The sequence below is a fragment of the Hippocampus guttulatus genome, chromosome 2 (genome assembly GCF_054856545.1).
Source record: "Hippocampus guttulatus isolate MCC_2025c chromosome 2, RoL_Hgut_1.0, whole genome shotgun sequence".
NCBI classification, from domain to species: domain Eukaryota; kingdom Metazoa; phylum Chordata; class Actinopteri; order Syngnathiformes; family Syngnathidae; genus Hippocampus; species Hippocampus guttulatus.
The window spans coordinates 28,589,918-28,603,784 of NC_141262.1; the positions used below are offsets into that span (position 1 = coordinate 28,589,918).

At 44.2% G+C, this 13,867-nt stretch overlaps 2 protein-coding genes across 9 annotated transcripts in view; both read right to left on the reverse strand.

Moving 5' to 3' along the window:
* Positions 1-1,903: 1,903 nt before the first annotated feature.
* zdhhc21 (zDHHC palmitoyltransferase 21) lies at positions 1,904-6,689 on the reverse strand. Its single transcript, XM_086105352.1, has 8 exons — positions 6,613-6,689; positions 5,906-6,092; positions 5,703-5,801; positions 4,988-5,099; positions 3,226-3,364; positions 3,031-3,147; positions 2,920-2,963; positions 1,904-2,842 (listed from the first exon to the last, which is right to left on the reverse strand). Exons 2-8 carry the CDS (start codon positions 6,057-6,059, stop codon positions 2,710-2,712), a joined length of 798 nt encoding a protein of 265 aa, XP_085961478.1. The 5' UTR covers positions 6,060-6,092; positions 6,613-6,689; the 3' UTR covers positions 1,904-2,709.
* Positions 6,690-7,560: 871 nt separating this feature from the next.
* The window catches only part of LOC147209431 (serine/threonine-protein kinase MARK2-like), a 33,018-nt gene continuing 26,711 nt past the window's right edge, over positions 7,561-13,867 (reverse strand). For 3 of the 8 annotated variants that reach the window (XM_086105351.1, XM_086105343.1, XM_086105348.1), the window contains 4 exons: positions 13,093-13,119; positions 10,687-10,725; positions 10,169-10,278; positions 7,561-8,689 (listed from right to left, as the gene is read on the reverse strand). In XM_086105351.1, coding sequence (XP_085961477.1) covers positions 8,340-8,689; positions 10,169-10,278; positions 10,687-10,725; positions 13,093-13,119 — 526 coding nt within the window. In that variant the 3' untranslated portion in view covers positions 7,561-8,339. The remainder of the gene's footprint in view (positions 8,690-10,168; positions 10,279-10,686; positions 10,726-13,092; positions 13,120-13,867) is intronic. The other 5 variants (XM_086105344.1, XM_086105347.1, XM_086105346.1 and 2 more) reach the window with 5 other exon arrangements.

Genomic DNA, 13,867 nt, shown 5'->3' on the forward strand with positions numbered 1-13,867 from the left:
ATCACAAAGCAAGGTTCCAAACCAGTTTCACATAATTTCAAACCCATCTTAAAAGGGTTACAAATGATTTGATTTTGTCATGCTCACAGGCAAGATTAGAACCCAGGCTAAACGTAGCTCCACCCCAAACGTGCAAAACTGGTCCTCCTAGTCCAGATGCAACACTTCAACATACTTCCATGAGACCAAAGTGCATTTACGCTCACGGTTGTTGAAAATCAAGATGGACCCACTGATGCCAACCTAGCGCTTTTGTTGCTACTTTTCAGATCTCACCACCCACCAACTATTGGTGTCCAAAAAGCACCTTGCAATAAATTTAGCTATTTTTAAAATGTGTGTGTGGAAATTCTTGAGCGGTTCGCGCACACATTTCCTGCGTAATGTTCTGTGCAACTACACGATGACGTCACTTTGCAACTTTTAGCGACCACCAATGTTGAGTGGACAAGGAAACGCGGTAGGGAGACAGGCAGCAAAACGACGACATCGAACAATGAGCTACGTCCGACTGGTGTGTGTGTGTATTTTGCGAGGACACAAAGAGAACGTTGAAGTAAAAACAAACCAAAAAAAAATCGATACGATTCATTATCTTGATGTGATTAAGCGACTCTCCTCCAACTTTTAATTGGATTTCTACTTTCTACAATGAGAGTTTATTTGGAAAATCAATGGGTCAATCAATAGTTCTTGCGTCAAGGAAGTCGTCGGTGGGAATTGAGTGGAAAACCACCCTGGCCTAAATGATACACGCGGGACATGTTGCTTGAACACGAATTACATTTCTGTTGTGTTTTCCAGAAAAGCGCAAAGATGATCTTGAACGCAAGTGCGAAATGAACAAAATATGGGGAGCGTCCCGGAAGCGGCGACATGGCGAAACTGGAACCCCGGAGCCAAATGAGCAACCGGGCCCAACCGCTCAGATTGTATTCGCCATCTACTTTCCACTTAATCTGTGTCTCGCAACGCCAAAATGTGGCAGGTACACACGGCCTGGAGACGTACACGGCAACACAAATTGATGTGATTATTTTCTTGATGATTATTTTCTTTTGTTCAACCAGATGTCACCGACAGCCCAAACAGCAGGTGGCCGCTAATTGAATTAGTCCACTTGAGCAACCATCCCGAGAGATTACCAGCTTCCCTCCGCGGCCGCTATCGAGGATGGAGTCCTTTAGCAAATTAAACGTTGATCCCGTCTCGTTCGGGTTGACCTGATTAGATGATTTTATTTTGAAATTAATCAGGACACGCGCTGCGATAAAGTCACGCTGAGGATGTCACGACCTGGATTTCGCAGAGGATTGTTGACCGTTAAACTTGTCGGTCCAGTCCTTCTGGATTATCAACGCAAAAACCGTGCGTGTGTTCGAGAACACGCGTGCCTCTGTTGAGTGCCGGTTACGCACGCCTCACTGAGATTTGAGAACTTCACAGGATAAAGGAACTGCCGCTTGGGCTCTTCGACTGATCCCATTCTTCTTATTTCCGTTGCATGCGTACCTATTGGACGGCGTCGTCCAAAGATCTTGATGCAGAGTGATTAATTCTCCCCCTATTTGGACAAAACCACTGAAAGAAGTGCAACACAACACTTTTAACCCTGGAGAACCCATGGGGTCTAATTTGGCCCCTATAAATTCTGCTACTCAAATGCTACCCTTAAATCCCAAAGGGTCAAATTTGGCCCTAATCCTAAATTAGGATTAAAGCATTAAATATTTGAAAAAACACACAGTATATTTTGGTGTTCAGTGAATTTTACATTAAATATGACTGCTATATGTTCATCATTTTCCAAAGAAGAAAAGGGTTCTTGGGTTCTCCAGGGTTAAATGGGTTTTCTCTCTCGAATAAAGAAAAAAAAAAGAAAAAACACTTTAGAAGTTCTAAATTCCAGTGAAATAATGTTATTATCACATCGATAGGTAAGGAAACTCGCCTAACAATTTGGAACACAGTGAAACGCAAGCAGAGGCATTGTTGAATTACCGGTACATTCAATCTTGATCATGTCATCATCGCGTTCTTTGGCGTAGGATTTCCTTCATGATAATCGCTGTGGCTTAAGATAAATAGGCAACTTGTAATATAAAAACCAAATCTGAAATAGATACAAGAAAAAAGAAAAAGGGAGAAAAAAACAACAAAACAAAAAGGCAAAACTATTATTAAAAAATTGATTTCAGAAAATCATAAGTATGTACATCCAGTGTTATGTGAATATGAACAGTCAAACAGCACCCTTGTCCCCCTCCCAAATAATGATAATGAAATTTAAAAAAAACAAAACTCCCACTTGAAAACATAAAATACTTCACCACCCACTAAACAGTAGCGTAAACACTCCGACCTGAAATATACCATTTTAAATAAAATACCGGCTCTGAAGAAATATATGGAAGAAAAAAAAAAAAGCTACTTCAAGTGTCTTCATGAGAACCAGTGAGGACCAGTGCATGATGTTGTGGAAAAAAAAGAAAATTGATCGATTTAGTACAGACGCGTGTATCGTTGTACCCCTAATGCTTGTCAACGGTTGCTATATGCGCGCGTGCATGTGTGCACAGTATCTAGACACAAAATAATCGAATCAACCTGAGAGGTTTTCCTTTTAGCAGCAGCTTTTCGGTTGCCGGGTGGCAGTCACGGAGGCGCAGCTGCGATCCCAAGCGTTGAGTGAAGGCTGGGTTGGCGGGGCTACACGTGGTCTCCGTAAGAGCCGCCGGCTTGGAGCCCCCGCCTGCTTCGGAACGGCACGAACCACAGCGTCTTCCAGTGGGTGCCGCACACCTCGGCCAGGGCCCACTGCCACGATCTCCTCAGGCCATGACTGTGGAGGCAAAAAAGTCAGAGGAAAGAAGGGAAAGCAATCGATGGTGGATTCGTAGGAAAACTCCACAGCCTTACATTTCACTGGAGAACGGTGTCATCTTCTCGATGGTGGTGGTATCCTATCATGGGAGGGTCAGGTATTAAGACAGCCCCGGCACAGAGTCTGCACGGCGCTCAAGTGCTTACCGAGAGGATGCCGACCAGCTGCGAATAAAACAAGGCCGACATGCCACCGAACATCACCACACCCATGAGCGCCGAAGCCCGCAACAGGGCCAGCTCGTGCCGCGTCGTGAACTTCTCCTGCCCGGCAAAAAGTGCATGGTCAAGCGATGGGGAGTCATGTGACGTGGCGAAAAAAAAAAATACATCTTCAAGTACCTGGTCAAGGTGTGTGAGGGGCTGGAAGTAATAGTACTGGCAGAAGTCCAGCACCAGCGTGAAGCCACTAAGGACTTGCGTGTAGAAGCAGAGCTGTAGGAAGAGCCAGTGGTTGTCTTCCCCCACGCAGTTATTGATCCTGGAGAGACGAAACGGTTAGAAATGTTACAGTAATATTTAAAATTGCTCAGATGTGTGGTTCAAACTGGAAATTTACCACAATTGGTCGGCGTTATGAGTAGAAATATTCATACTTTTTGTTTTAATTCCACAGGGTTCAACTTTGGGGCCCTTGCTATTTTCATTGTATTTGCAGCCCTTTAGGTTCCATGTGAGGAAAGTTTGGTATGTCTTCACACTGCAATCAGATCTATGTCCTACCAAGCAAAAAGGGCGCATTCTCTCCGAGGCCACTTTTGTCCTGTTTGGAGAGAATCAAAGCCTGAAATGCACCGAACTCCTTGAATTTCAATGAAAAAAGAAGTCCTGGTGTTTGGTCCCAGTGGCGCTTGTACATCCCACTCTATTAACTTGGGCCCCCTGGCGTCTTATCTGAAGCCAAGAGTTTCAAACTTAGGTTTTAAATAGGAGAGTGATTATAAACTGTACCGGCAAATGGATGCTGTTGTTAAAGCCATCCTTTTGATTGTCTTAGGCAGCTGGCTACAGTAAAGTCTCCTTTCACAACAGCATTTAAGAACGATAATCCATGCCTTCGGTACATGTCGGCTGGATTACTATGATGCACTTCATTTTGGAGACAAGTGTCTCCAGTTGGTCCAAAATGCTGCTGCTTGCCTCCTAACTGGAGCTCACCTCAGGGGGGATCGAGCCTTTTCTATTGCCAGTCCCTCTCATTGGAATAACCTCTGCCTAAACGTTAGGCAAGCCCCTTAACTGTGCATTTAAAAAAAAAAATCATCTTAATACGCAGTTTAATTCAATGGCTTAAGATGGTGTGGTTTTAAGCTGTTTGCTGTGTTTTAATTTCTTGTTTTCACTATCTTTGTTTTGGTATGTGTCATTTGATACACCTCAAATGTACGGAAGCATGGAATTGCCGATGTGGAATAAATGGGGCTGGCGAATATGTTTGAACATACTTGCAAGTACATTCAAAAGTGCATTTTTTCGCACAATGAAATGGAGTATACGCATCCCCAAAGTCAATACCCTGTGCCATTATAGGGGGAAAAATGTAGAATGGAAATCCTGCTTTGCAGAAATAACAAATCACAAAAAATTATGAATAAACAATGGTTAGTTAATTTTTGAATGAACTAATATAATGTCGATCAAAAATATATACCTGTACATATTTTTTTACTAGCAGAAGTCAATACCCTATGGCATTACGGGAAAAAACCCCATTCAAACGTACTTGCAAATACGCATAAATGTATTTGCCACTTAAATATGCTTACTCCACAGTGGCAGTTCCACACTTCCGTATGAATGGGACACCAACATCTTTGTGTGTTGACAAGAAGCTACATTAGGTGTAGTGGTTGGGTTAAGTTGTTAGCCGAAGTTACGGAGAGTTGTACATACTGTATGCACACTTTTAGTTCGTTTTTTTTTCTCCTCTAAATCAAACTAGCTGAAAGCAATTCATTTAGGAAGATAATGTTATGAGTGTGAATATATTTACAGTGGTCTACTCGATATGCCGCACGCCTCTAAAAATGGATGACAGGCCGGAGATGGCTCACAGCCCGGACTTTGCACACCGCTTACTGAAAAGCATCGGGGTACTTGTTACCATGGACAGTGGTGGTCCATCCTGCGCACGCAGTGACCACAACGACTGCAGTGATGGGTCCTTTTGGGCCTCATGAGGTTGCACTTGTTGCACAATTCCCAGTGCTCTCGCTCTGAAACACAAAGGCAGCATATAAGTCAAGTCAAGTCAAGTCAAGTCAACAGTATTTATAGAGCACTTTCAAACAGCCATCGCTGCATACAAAGTGCTGTACATGGAGCAATTTAACATGCACAATAAACAGTAAGACAAATCGGTAATAAAGGCGGTAGAAAGCACCAAACAGTAAAACCAAGAACAAATCTAAGTCATGCTGAGTCGAATGCCAAAGAATACAAGTGAGTTTTGAGGAGGGTTTTGAAGATGGGCAGCGAGGAGGCTTGCCGAATGTTCAGCGAGAGGTCATTCCAGAGAGAGGGACCAGCAACAGAAAAGGCTCGATCCCCTCTGAGCCTCAGTTTAGTTCTTGGTACTTCTAATAAAGTCTGGTCCACAGACCTGAGGCGCCGGGCAGGTGTGTAGGGGCGAATGAGCTCAGAGAGGTAAGGTGGCGCGAGATTATTCAGAGATTTGAAAACAAATAAGAGGATCTTGAAAATAACTCTAAAATGAATGGGGAGCCAGTGAAGGGATGCCAGAGTAGGAGTTATGTGCTCCCTCTTACGAGTACCAGTCATAAGGATCGGACTCATCCCCTCATGTCCTGTTTACATACCAGAGTGAGGTATATGGGGGTTCGTAGGAAGATGACCAGGGTCTGCCGTGGATGCCCTGAACAGGGCCGCGAAGCAGAGTGCTGACGCGGCGTAATAACCTAAAGAAAACATTTTTAACTGGGACTTCTTTTAAACCCCTTTTTGTGTTAAGAGTAAAAGAGGAATAATCTGTGACAATTTTTTGGGAGCGTGGAGTCCTTACAAATGACTATAACCCAGGGAATGTGGCCTTCTCTGTAGTGGGGCAACAGAACCAGCTTGGGAACGAAGAAAGAGTTGTAGAGCCAGACCCCAAACACAGCGCTGACACACAGCCACCCCATGGGGTCCACCACAAAGTGCAGTCCTAGTTTCATGGCTGCGGACCTCCAAGGAGACCGGGATGAGATCTACAAAAGAACATACATGACACCAGATACACAAATACATTCAAGAATTGCGTAAATGGACAATGTGGGATTTGTGTTGGCTCACATCAAGAGTCCTCAATCAACTTTTTAAAAAATGACTTCCTAGTACATAAGATTTGAAACAGCCGTAATTATAATTTGAAATGGTCTTTCAACAATTTTACAATTAATACATTTTGGAGTGATTTTATCATCTGAAACACCGGAAAATACTGTGCATGACACCAGCTTCACTGAATTCAGAATTCAAGACGAGTTTAAATACATATTTTGTCAGGAACCCCAAATGAAGATGACCGAGTTGTTTTTCTTCAAATGCTTGGTAAAAGAGGGTACAGTATCAGCAGAGCCACTAGCTAGCATTCATTACCATGTAACAACCACTCGAGTTTAGCATAAAAATATAAAAACAGCTTTTTTGTAATAAAAAGTTCCATTCAGTCACAAATATTACCAAAGACATTTATGAACTATAATTAACAATAATTTAAAAACATACTTTTTTCGTGACGTCCTACTCGCCGTAGGTGGCCTCGTCAATACTTCCGCATTGAAGTTTCCGTGGGCGGGAGAGGAAGTGTCGAAGCAAGAAAAAAAAACCCTCCTGGTTGCTTTCCCACAAAATAAAAGCATTCGTTCATAAGTCAGATCGTTGAAAAAACATGCATATAAATAAATGTATTGCGATGGATTACAAGGCCAAACTATCATGATATCATTGTTTTATTACTATCATTGTTAAGTTTTCATTTCATCTTTGCACGAAAAAAAAACACATTTCATGAGCTGAAAATCCCCCCCAAACCCACCACTACAGTTAGAGTTTGCTGAAAAACACATTTAAAAATCAACGTAAATTACAGCAATGTTAAAACGAAACAAAAATAATGCGAGATAAAATCAAAAAACCCTGAAAGACATAACAGCAACAGCCAGAATAATCATTAGAATACGATACCCAGCACCTTAATACAACGATCAAGTTTGAAAGAAAATCGGACTTAAAAAAAAAAAGGAAATAAAATTAACAACAGTGTGTCATCATGTTAGAATGCAGTGACCAAGCCTTGTCCCGTTTCCACCCCTCTGTGTGTGTGTGTGTGTGTGTGTGTTGCTATGCTGCTTCAACAAACCGGAGGCGAGCACGGAGAAAGAAATTTGAATTGGGACTGAACAAGAAATGTGTCTTGGCTGTTAGAATAAGGGGGAAGAATTTCAAAATGAGAAGCCGGCGTCATCACCGCCACCATTGAGAAATCCTGAATTTGATAAAATGATGTCAAACGGTGCACGACAACAATTACAAAAAGGCAGCAATGATATAAACTGACATGAACCCACTGAAACGAAAACAGAAAACCCAAAACATTTTAGGAATCCCAAATTATTAGAACAACACAAAAATATATTAGCAAACGAAAAGTATGTGAGAGTTATTCACCATTGGTTTTTGGTGATCGTTCCGACACTCATGTACACGCTGGTTGTGTGTTCCGCTCTTTGGGACCAGTCAAATGACGAGGTAAAGTGTATGTAAGAGGTGGGGGTGGGGGGTTGAGACAGTTAACCCTCTTTTCCAGTGCACAACTGTGTCGAGAAAAAAAAAAAGCCTTAAAAGAAGGAGAATACACATTTTGTTTCGGGTATTAACATCAGGTCGAACTGGCCTGGTCTGACCTGACAGAAATGAGAGGTGGGTGTGGAGGAAGGTCTAGTTTGAGCAAGGGGTGAAGAAGGCAAAACCATTTGTGTGTGTGCGCGTGTGTTTATATGTGAGTCCTGGCTCAGCTGAGAGCCTGCTCATGCGTTTCGCAACACTTGCGAGGGAAAAACTCCAGCAAACTAAGGCTCCGCGTTTCATCACGAAGTTTCAGATGATCCTTCAAAGAGAATGTCCTGCCCGGAACCGTTCTACTAAAAAAAAACTAAAAATAATAATAGTAAAATTAAATTTAAAAGGACTGTTGAGAATAAATAGCAAGAAAGTGATAAGAGCGCTCAGGAGCAGATCCGACATGCAGTGGAGTGGTGACGAAAAAAACAAAACCAAAAATAGAGAAGAACCGACTGCCTTGGAATCGGAACCTCGAGAAAGTAAGGTGAGAACGGCTAGCCCCGCTTGAAACCACTGGCGTTCATTAAACTGGACCCCCACCCCCCTCGTTGGCTCACCCCACTCAAAACCTGCTCCTCCATCCGCCCTTCAAGCGCCGCCCTCCCGGCCGCTCACAGCTTGAGCTCGTTGGCGATTTTGGACGCAATGTTTTTGAAGGCGATGGACGTGCCCGAGATGCGCTTGAAGCGCACGCCGTTGAGCGACAGCCGCGGCAGCTTGCACACTTCCATCTCCCACTGGACGAAGTCGTCGCGCGCCGGGTTGCCCGACACGCACAGCAGCATGTAGCGCTCGCGCAGCTCGTACTCGCAGCTGTTGGAGTCGAGCACCTTGCGGATCTCGCGCATCATCTCCGTGGGCTCCATGGACGACGTGGTCTTCATGGACCAGGTGAAGCGCAACGATCGCGGCTTGGCTGAGTCCTTCTGGCCGGCGATGGCGGGAGGCATGCCCATGCCGCCTGTGGGGGGGGGGACAACAACACCTTGTTGCAATGACAAAAGTACAGTTGCTCCGAGGAAGTTTCGTCGTATGTCAGGCGAGAGCTAAGCTTAGCCTGGGGTAGCGTTAGGGCTACAACTACTGAATTCATACTAACATCCCTATGTAGTTGAATGCAATTTTCAAATAGTAAAGGCTGTGATGGGGGGAGGGGTGAGGGGGTTTCATTTGGGTCAGTCTGTAGGTTTGATGCATGCATGCACACATGAATGTGTGTATTTATACTAGTGTTGTGCATCCTTGCAATGGAACACAATTCGATATATTTTAAAGGGGAACAATTCCATTTGGTTCGAATCTGATTCATGGCATACAGAAATGTGTTTGGTAAGACTGCAGAAAGTTGTTGTCATGAATGGTATATAATAAACTACAAGTCAAAATGATTAGAAAGTTCACTATGTGAGTAGACAAGCTGTTTTTCATTTTAAGTCACTGTTCATTTGCCTTTATTTTAGTGTAACCTTGACCCAGGGGTGCCCGACCCGTGGACTGGTTCCAAGTTGATTGCGAAGGGGTTAAAAAAAATTGTGTGTCCGTGTGCGTTGTTATGAATTTTATATGTAGTGTTAGTGCACTCGAAGCATCCTATCAGTTCCACTTTCACCAAAAAAGGTATTTCAGAAATAAAATAAAATTTTAAAAAGCAGTCTACATTTAACCTACGGTGACGCATGATCTGCATCACTTGGAAATCGTTTTTGGTCGACAGCCTGCAATTGCAGCCTTCGATCGGAGCTGTTGCAATAGATCATTAAATATTTTAAAAAATTATTCTCATTTAAAGTTTGTTTTATATGTAACTTCCCGATGGCACTGGCAAAGAAAGGAGGATCTGGGGCGCCAGGAGAAGCATTTTAAAACGGTACACATGAGCTACGATAGTGATGTTCCTGCACTTAACACGTTGCAAAAGGCAGCGATTTCCCTTTCACAAATTCACAAACTCTCATATCGACCATTTTTGTTTTAGTTCATGTTCGGCGCCGTTATGGATTTTGCTCATCATGGCGTGCGTGCCTGCGTATGCACATAGGTGCATGTGCGTGCACATGCGGTAACGGGTCGATCGCAGGAGGTGGATTGCCTGAGAAGCACATCGTCAGTTAAAAAAGGTTGGGCCCCCTGCCCTAGCCTCTAAGACCAAAACAATTATGCATCATAAGTCTTATTAATTGTAATACGGATGAATGTATGACTGGAACTACTGAAATATGTTCTCTCGTTTGCCGATTGACCTTGCACCCGCTGCCTGTCCAGCGCAGTAAAAACTGGGCGTTGTAAAAGACGACCCGGCCGGTTCCCGTTCTGTACACTCCCATGTCAATCTCGGGGGGGGGGGTCTATGTCTCACGAATGGGTTGTGTCTGCTCCTTTTGGTTGCACCTGACAATGGCGCTCTCCTGAGTCGGACTTATTGCGATGCAGTCGTACGTACCGGTGTTCCCAGATCCTGGTGAGGAGTTGTTCTCGTCATTGTTGGACGACGAGGAGAGAACGCCGCCGGACGTCTTCTCGGACTTGTCCACGTTGCTGCTCAGCATGGATCTGGAGGAGGGGCGGAGGGTGGGGAGAGGGATAGAATTGTTTGAAAATTCAAGTACGAATAAAGATGAGGGAGACGATGAGGACAACGAATGAAGACCAAATTTAAAACAAAAAAACAATTAGGTACCCCTGTGCGTGCTTGCGTGCCTCTCTGACATGACTGGGGCACACAAGCACACACTTGGGTGCAGAACGAAGATGATTTCCCTCACGCGCACGCACCCACACACCCATGCAGGATCACCTCCACACCATCACTCGCGCCACTAATCTGCCATCCTGATTGGTCGAGCCGTTACCACCATCACCACCCGATTAAAGCCCAGCTCAAAGATCATCTACTGCGCTTGGCGTCGGTCTACTGATTGGCGGGTAGGCGGGGTGGGCTGGTTCGGTTCTGTAGCTCACCTGCTCCCTTCTTCCCGACCCTCTCCCTCATACGGACTCCTCGGGAGAAATCAACACAAGTTTAGTCTTTTTGAGCCCCTGTCAGTCAACCGCGTGCAGTCCCGCCAAAGCCAACCAAGTCAAATTCCACTCCAGCTTTGAGGAAGGCTTGCGGTGATTCCAAGAATTGAGGACTACACAGCTCACAATGCTTTGCAGGCATACTCGGCAAAGCCGGGTGACGTGATATGCGCGAGTTGATGGGCTTGAATAGTAGATTGATAGCTCATCATTGACATGAGTATGGTTGCATCACAAACTAAATATGACACACCACGACAAGAAAATATTACGTCACTTGTTGCTTGTCCCCCACAAAAATAATAAAAAATAAATAAATAAAATGGTTTATAGAAAAATAGGGTCTGGGAAATCTTGGGCTCCAGTTGACATGCTCATTGCAACATGGAAGGAGGCAAAACGGCTTTGCGGCATCGAGAAGGAACACGAGAGCAATACAAGATTTCGTGGTGCCTTGAGATATGAGTGAGCCGACGTTCTTTTACTTGCAAGCGAATTGAACTTGGCAAAGACTGACAAAATTATATATATACAGTATATATAAAGCTTCAAGCCATTTAAAGCCACTCACAACTGCCAAACTAACAACAAACTTACGCGTCCATCCATTTTCTTCATTCCTGTCGCAGATGCGCTGGAGCCAAGATTATTAATTAATGAATGAAACAAAATAAGAATAAAAAAAAAAACGAGAACTAAAACGAAATATAATGTCCTTTTTCCTACACGAGCTTTTCGGGCATATTTTAAATGAAAAGTCTGTCTTTTGGTGCTGATGTTCTGCTGCAGAGTCAGATTGTAAATTATGTTCTCACACAATACTAATCGTGTCCTTTTCTTAATCCTACAACTAGTCTCTTTGTCAACTGAAACTAAGACTGCAACCAATTCAACGCTACACTAAAACAAATCAATTTCGCTAAAAAAGAAAACCTGTGGAACATGGCCCGAAAACCGATTAAAGCTAACTGAATTTATATCAGCCGAATGCTACCACAGCAACATATGTATCCGTGAAATACAACAGTACTGCATTTGGGACATCGATCCTTTTGGAAACGAGACGCGAAACCACATGTCCGCGTGCCCTCGACCCAGTCGTCTGTTTTATACCGCCCCCAGGCGGCCAAGGCAGGCAGCAGCACAACGGCCATTTCGATTGATGCATCTTTTGACTTTTATAAGGCAACGCTGTATGTTTATATACAGCACAACATTCTGGAGTACTATTACAAACACATCACCATATTTTTTTAAATTATTGTTTTCGGGGGAAGGTTGGAAGAATGGCATTCCCATTCACTTCAATGGAGAAAGCTGAATCGAGCGTGGTCACGGAGCATATTCAATTTGTATCTCAAGGCACCACTCTGTCTAAATGCGGAAATCACATGTTCTGACCATCAGATGGCGCAATGGTGCAGCTACACAACTTGGATCAAAATACAACACGAAAAATGTTTAAGAGCAGCAAGTCGGATGGATGACTTCCTTCTCCACTGGAAATGTAAAGGCTATTCAGACCGTGACTTACATCATGCAAATATACATTGTGTGTGTGTGTGTGTGCACAGTATTAAAAGTGTCCAGCCAGAGAAAGTCAAAGCCATCCAGTTCTGTTGCTGCCGCTGTTAAAGAGAGGCAGTGAGAGGAAAAGAGTGATAGAGTGCAGCCTCCGGAAAAAAAAAGAAGCCCCATCCCTTCGGGGTCCGCTCCTCCTTTCCGCCTCCATCCATCCCCCGACTCGGTAAAAAGAGGAAGAAACTGGATGACATTCATCATTCATGTAGGCCTCTTTTCCGAAGGGGAAGAACACAACATGTTGCATCTGCGGCCAAGACAGGAAGGTAGGAAAACATTTGGCCTGTTCTCATTTCTCACACTCTACCTGGCAGTTAATTGCTAGTGTGCCGGTGTGTGTGTGTGTGTGGGGCGGGGGGGCGAAGAGAAGGAGAACTGAACTGAACTGAGGTGTTATTGTGTCGCGTGATGGTGATGACAGCGAGCAGGCGAGCGAGTGAGTTTGGTGCGTGGGCAGGTGAGGAGGGACATTAGTGGCGTGAACAAACCCCCCCCTCCCCCAAATAAATAATAAAGAAAATACAAAGGGGCCAAACACAGCTCAACTCAAAACCAGAAAGAGCTTAAAAAAAGGGGGTGGGGCCCAACCACAGGAAATCAATAAATAGGAGAAAAGATAAGGCTCAAGGCACAGGGAAAGAGTTCAACAGAGCTGCACAAAACACCAAAAGGGGAGGAAATACTGATATGTAAAATAAATATGAAGAAGAGGAGATTACACGATATATCAAGGCTTTATAGTTTACGTTGGGGGTGTTGGCCTACCTTCTTGGAAACCTGAACGAGAGATTTCTACAAGAACAAAAAGAGGGATAAGAAAGAAAGAGAAAGAAACGTACGTATAAACGTGTGTAGTCACGACACGCTGCCTTCTCAAGAGCAAAATTTGGCACTCAAAGCATCGGGACTCATCAACGGCCTCCGCAATTGCTTTTATCAATGCCGCGTTCATGTATGTGCTCGGACAATAGCAGACGCACGACGGGACATGATGCTTTCAAGTGGCTTGATTGCCACACAGCGAACGTTGCAACGCTGGTTGAGGTGATCCTGAAAACAACCGCCGCGCGAATACGGGCGGCGCGCCGAGAGGGAAACGCACACTTTTCACGGTGAACAAAACAACACGTTGAGCACACACAAACAAAACCAAGACGACCACATGCGCTGAAAGAATCAGCAGCGACCTCATGGAGTAACGTTTGACGGACGCGTAGCTTTTAGGTGCACAATCGGTCACCCCCCCCCCCCCCCCCTATGAATTTTACTGCCTACGACTGCACATTCAAAAGTTGAGAGAAAGTCAAATAAAGTTCATTTGGAAAAGGTTTGAATGTATTTTAGCCCTCATCCCTCCGAGCCCGATATACGTAACTTTTTTTTTTTTTTTTTAACGAGTCCTGAAAATCAATAAAGTGCACCGACTGCAATCAGGTGAAACGCACGCTGCCTAAAGTCTGCCAGCCCAACTTCCTTTCCACTGCGGCAAGTTGTCATGTGTGACAAGGTGTCCCCGCCTGCAGTATTAATAGTTACGGGA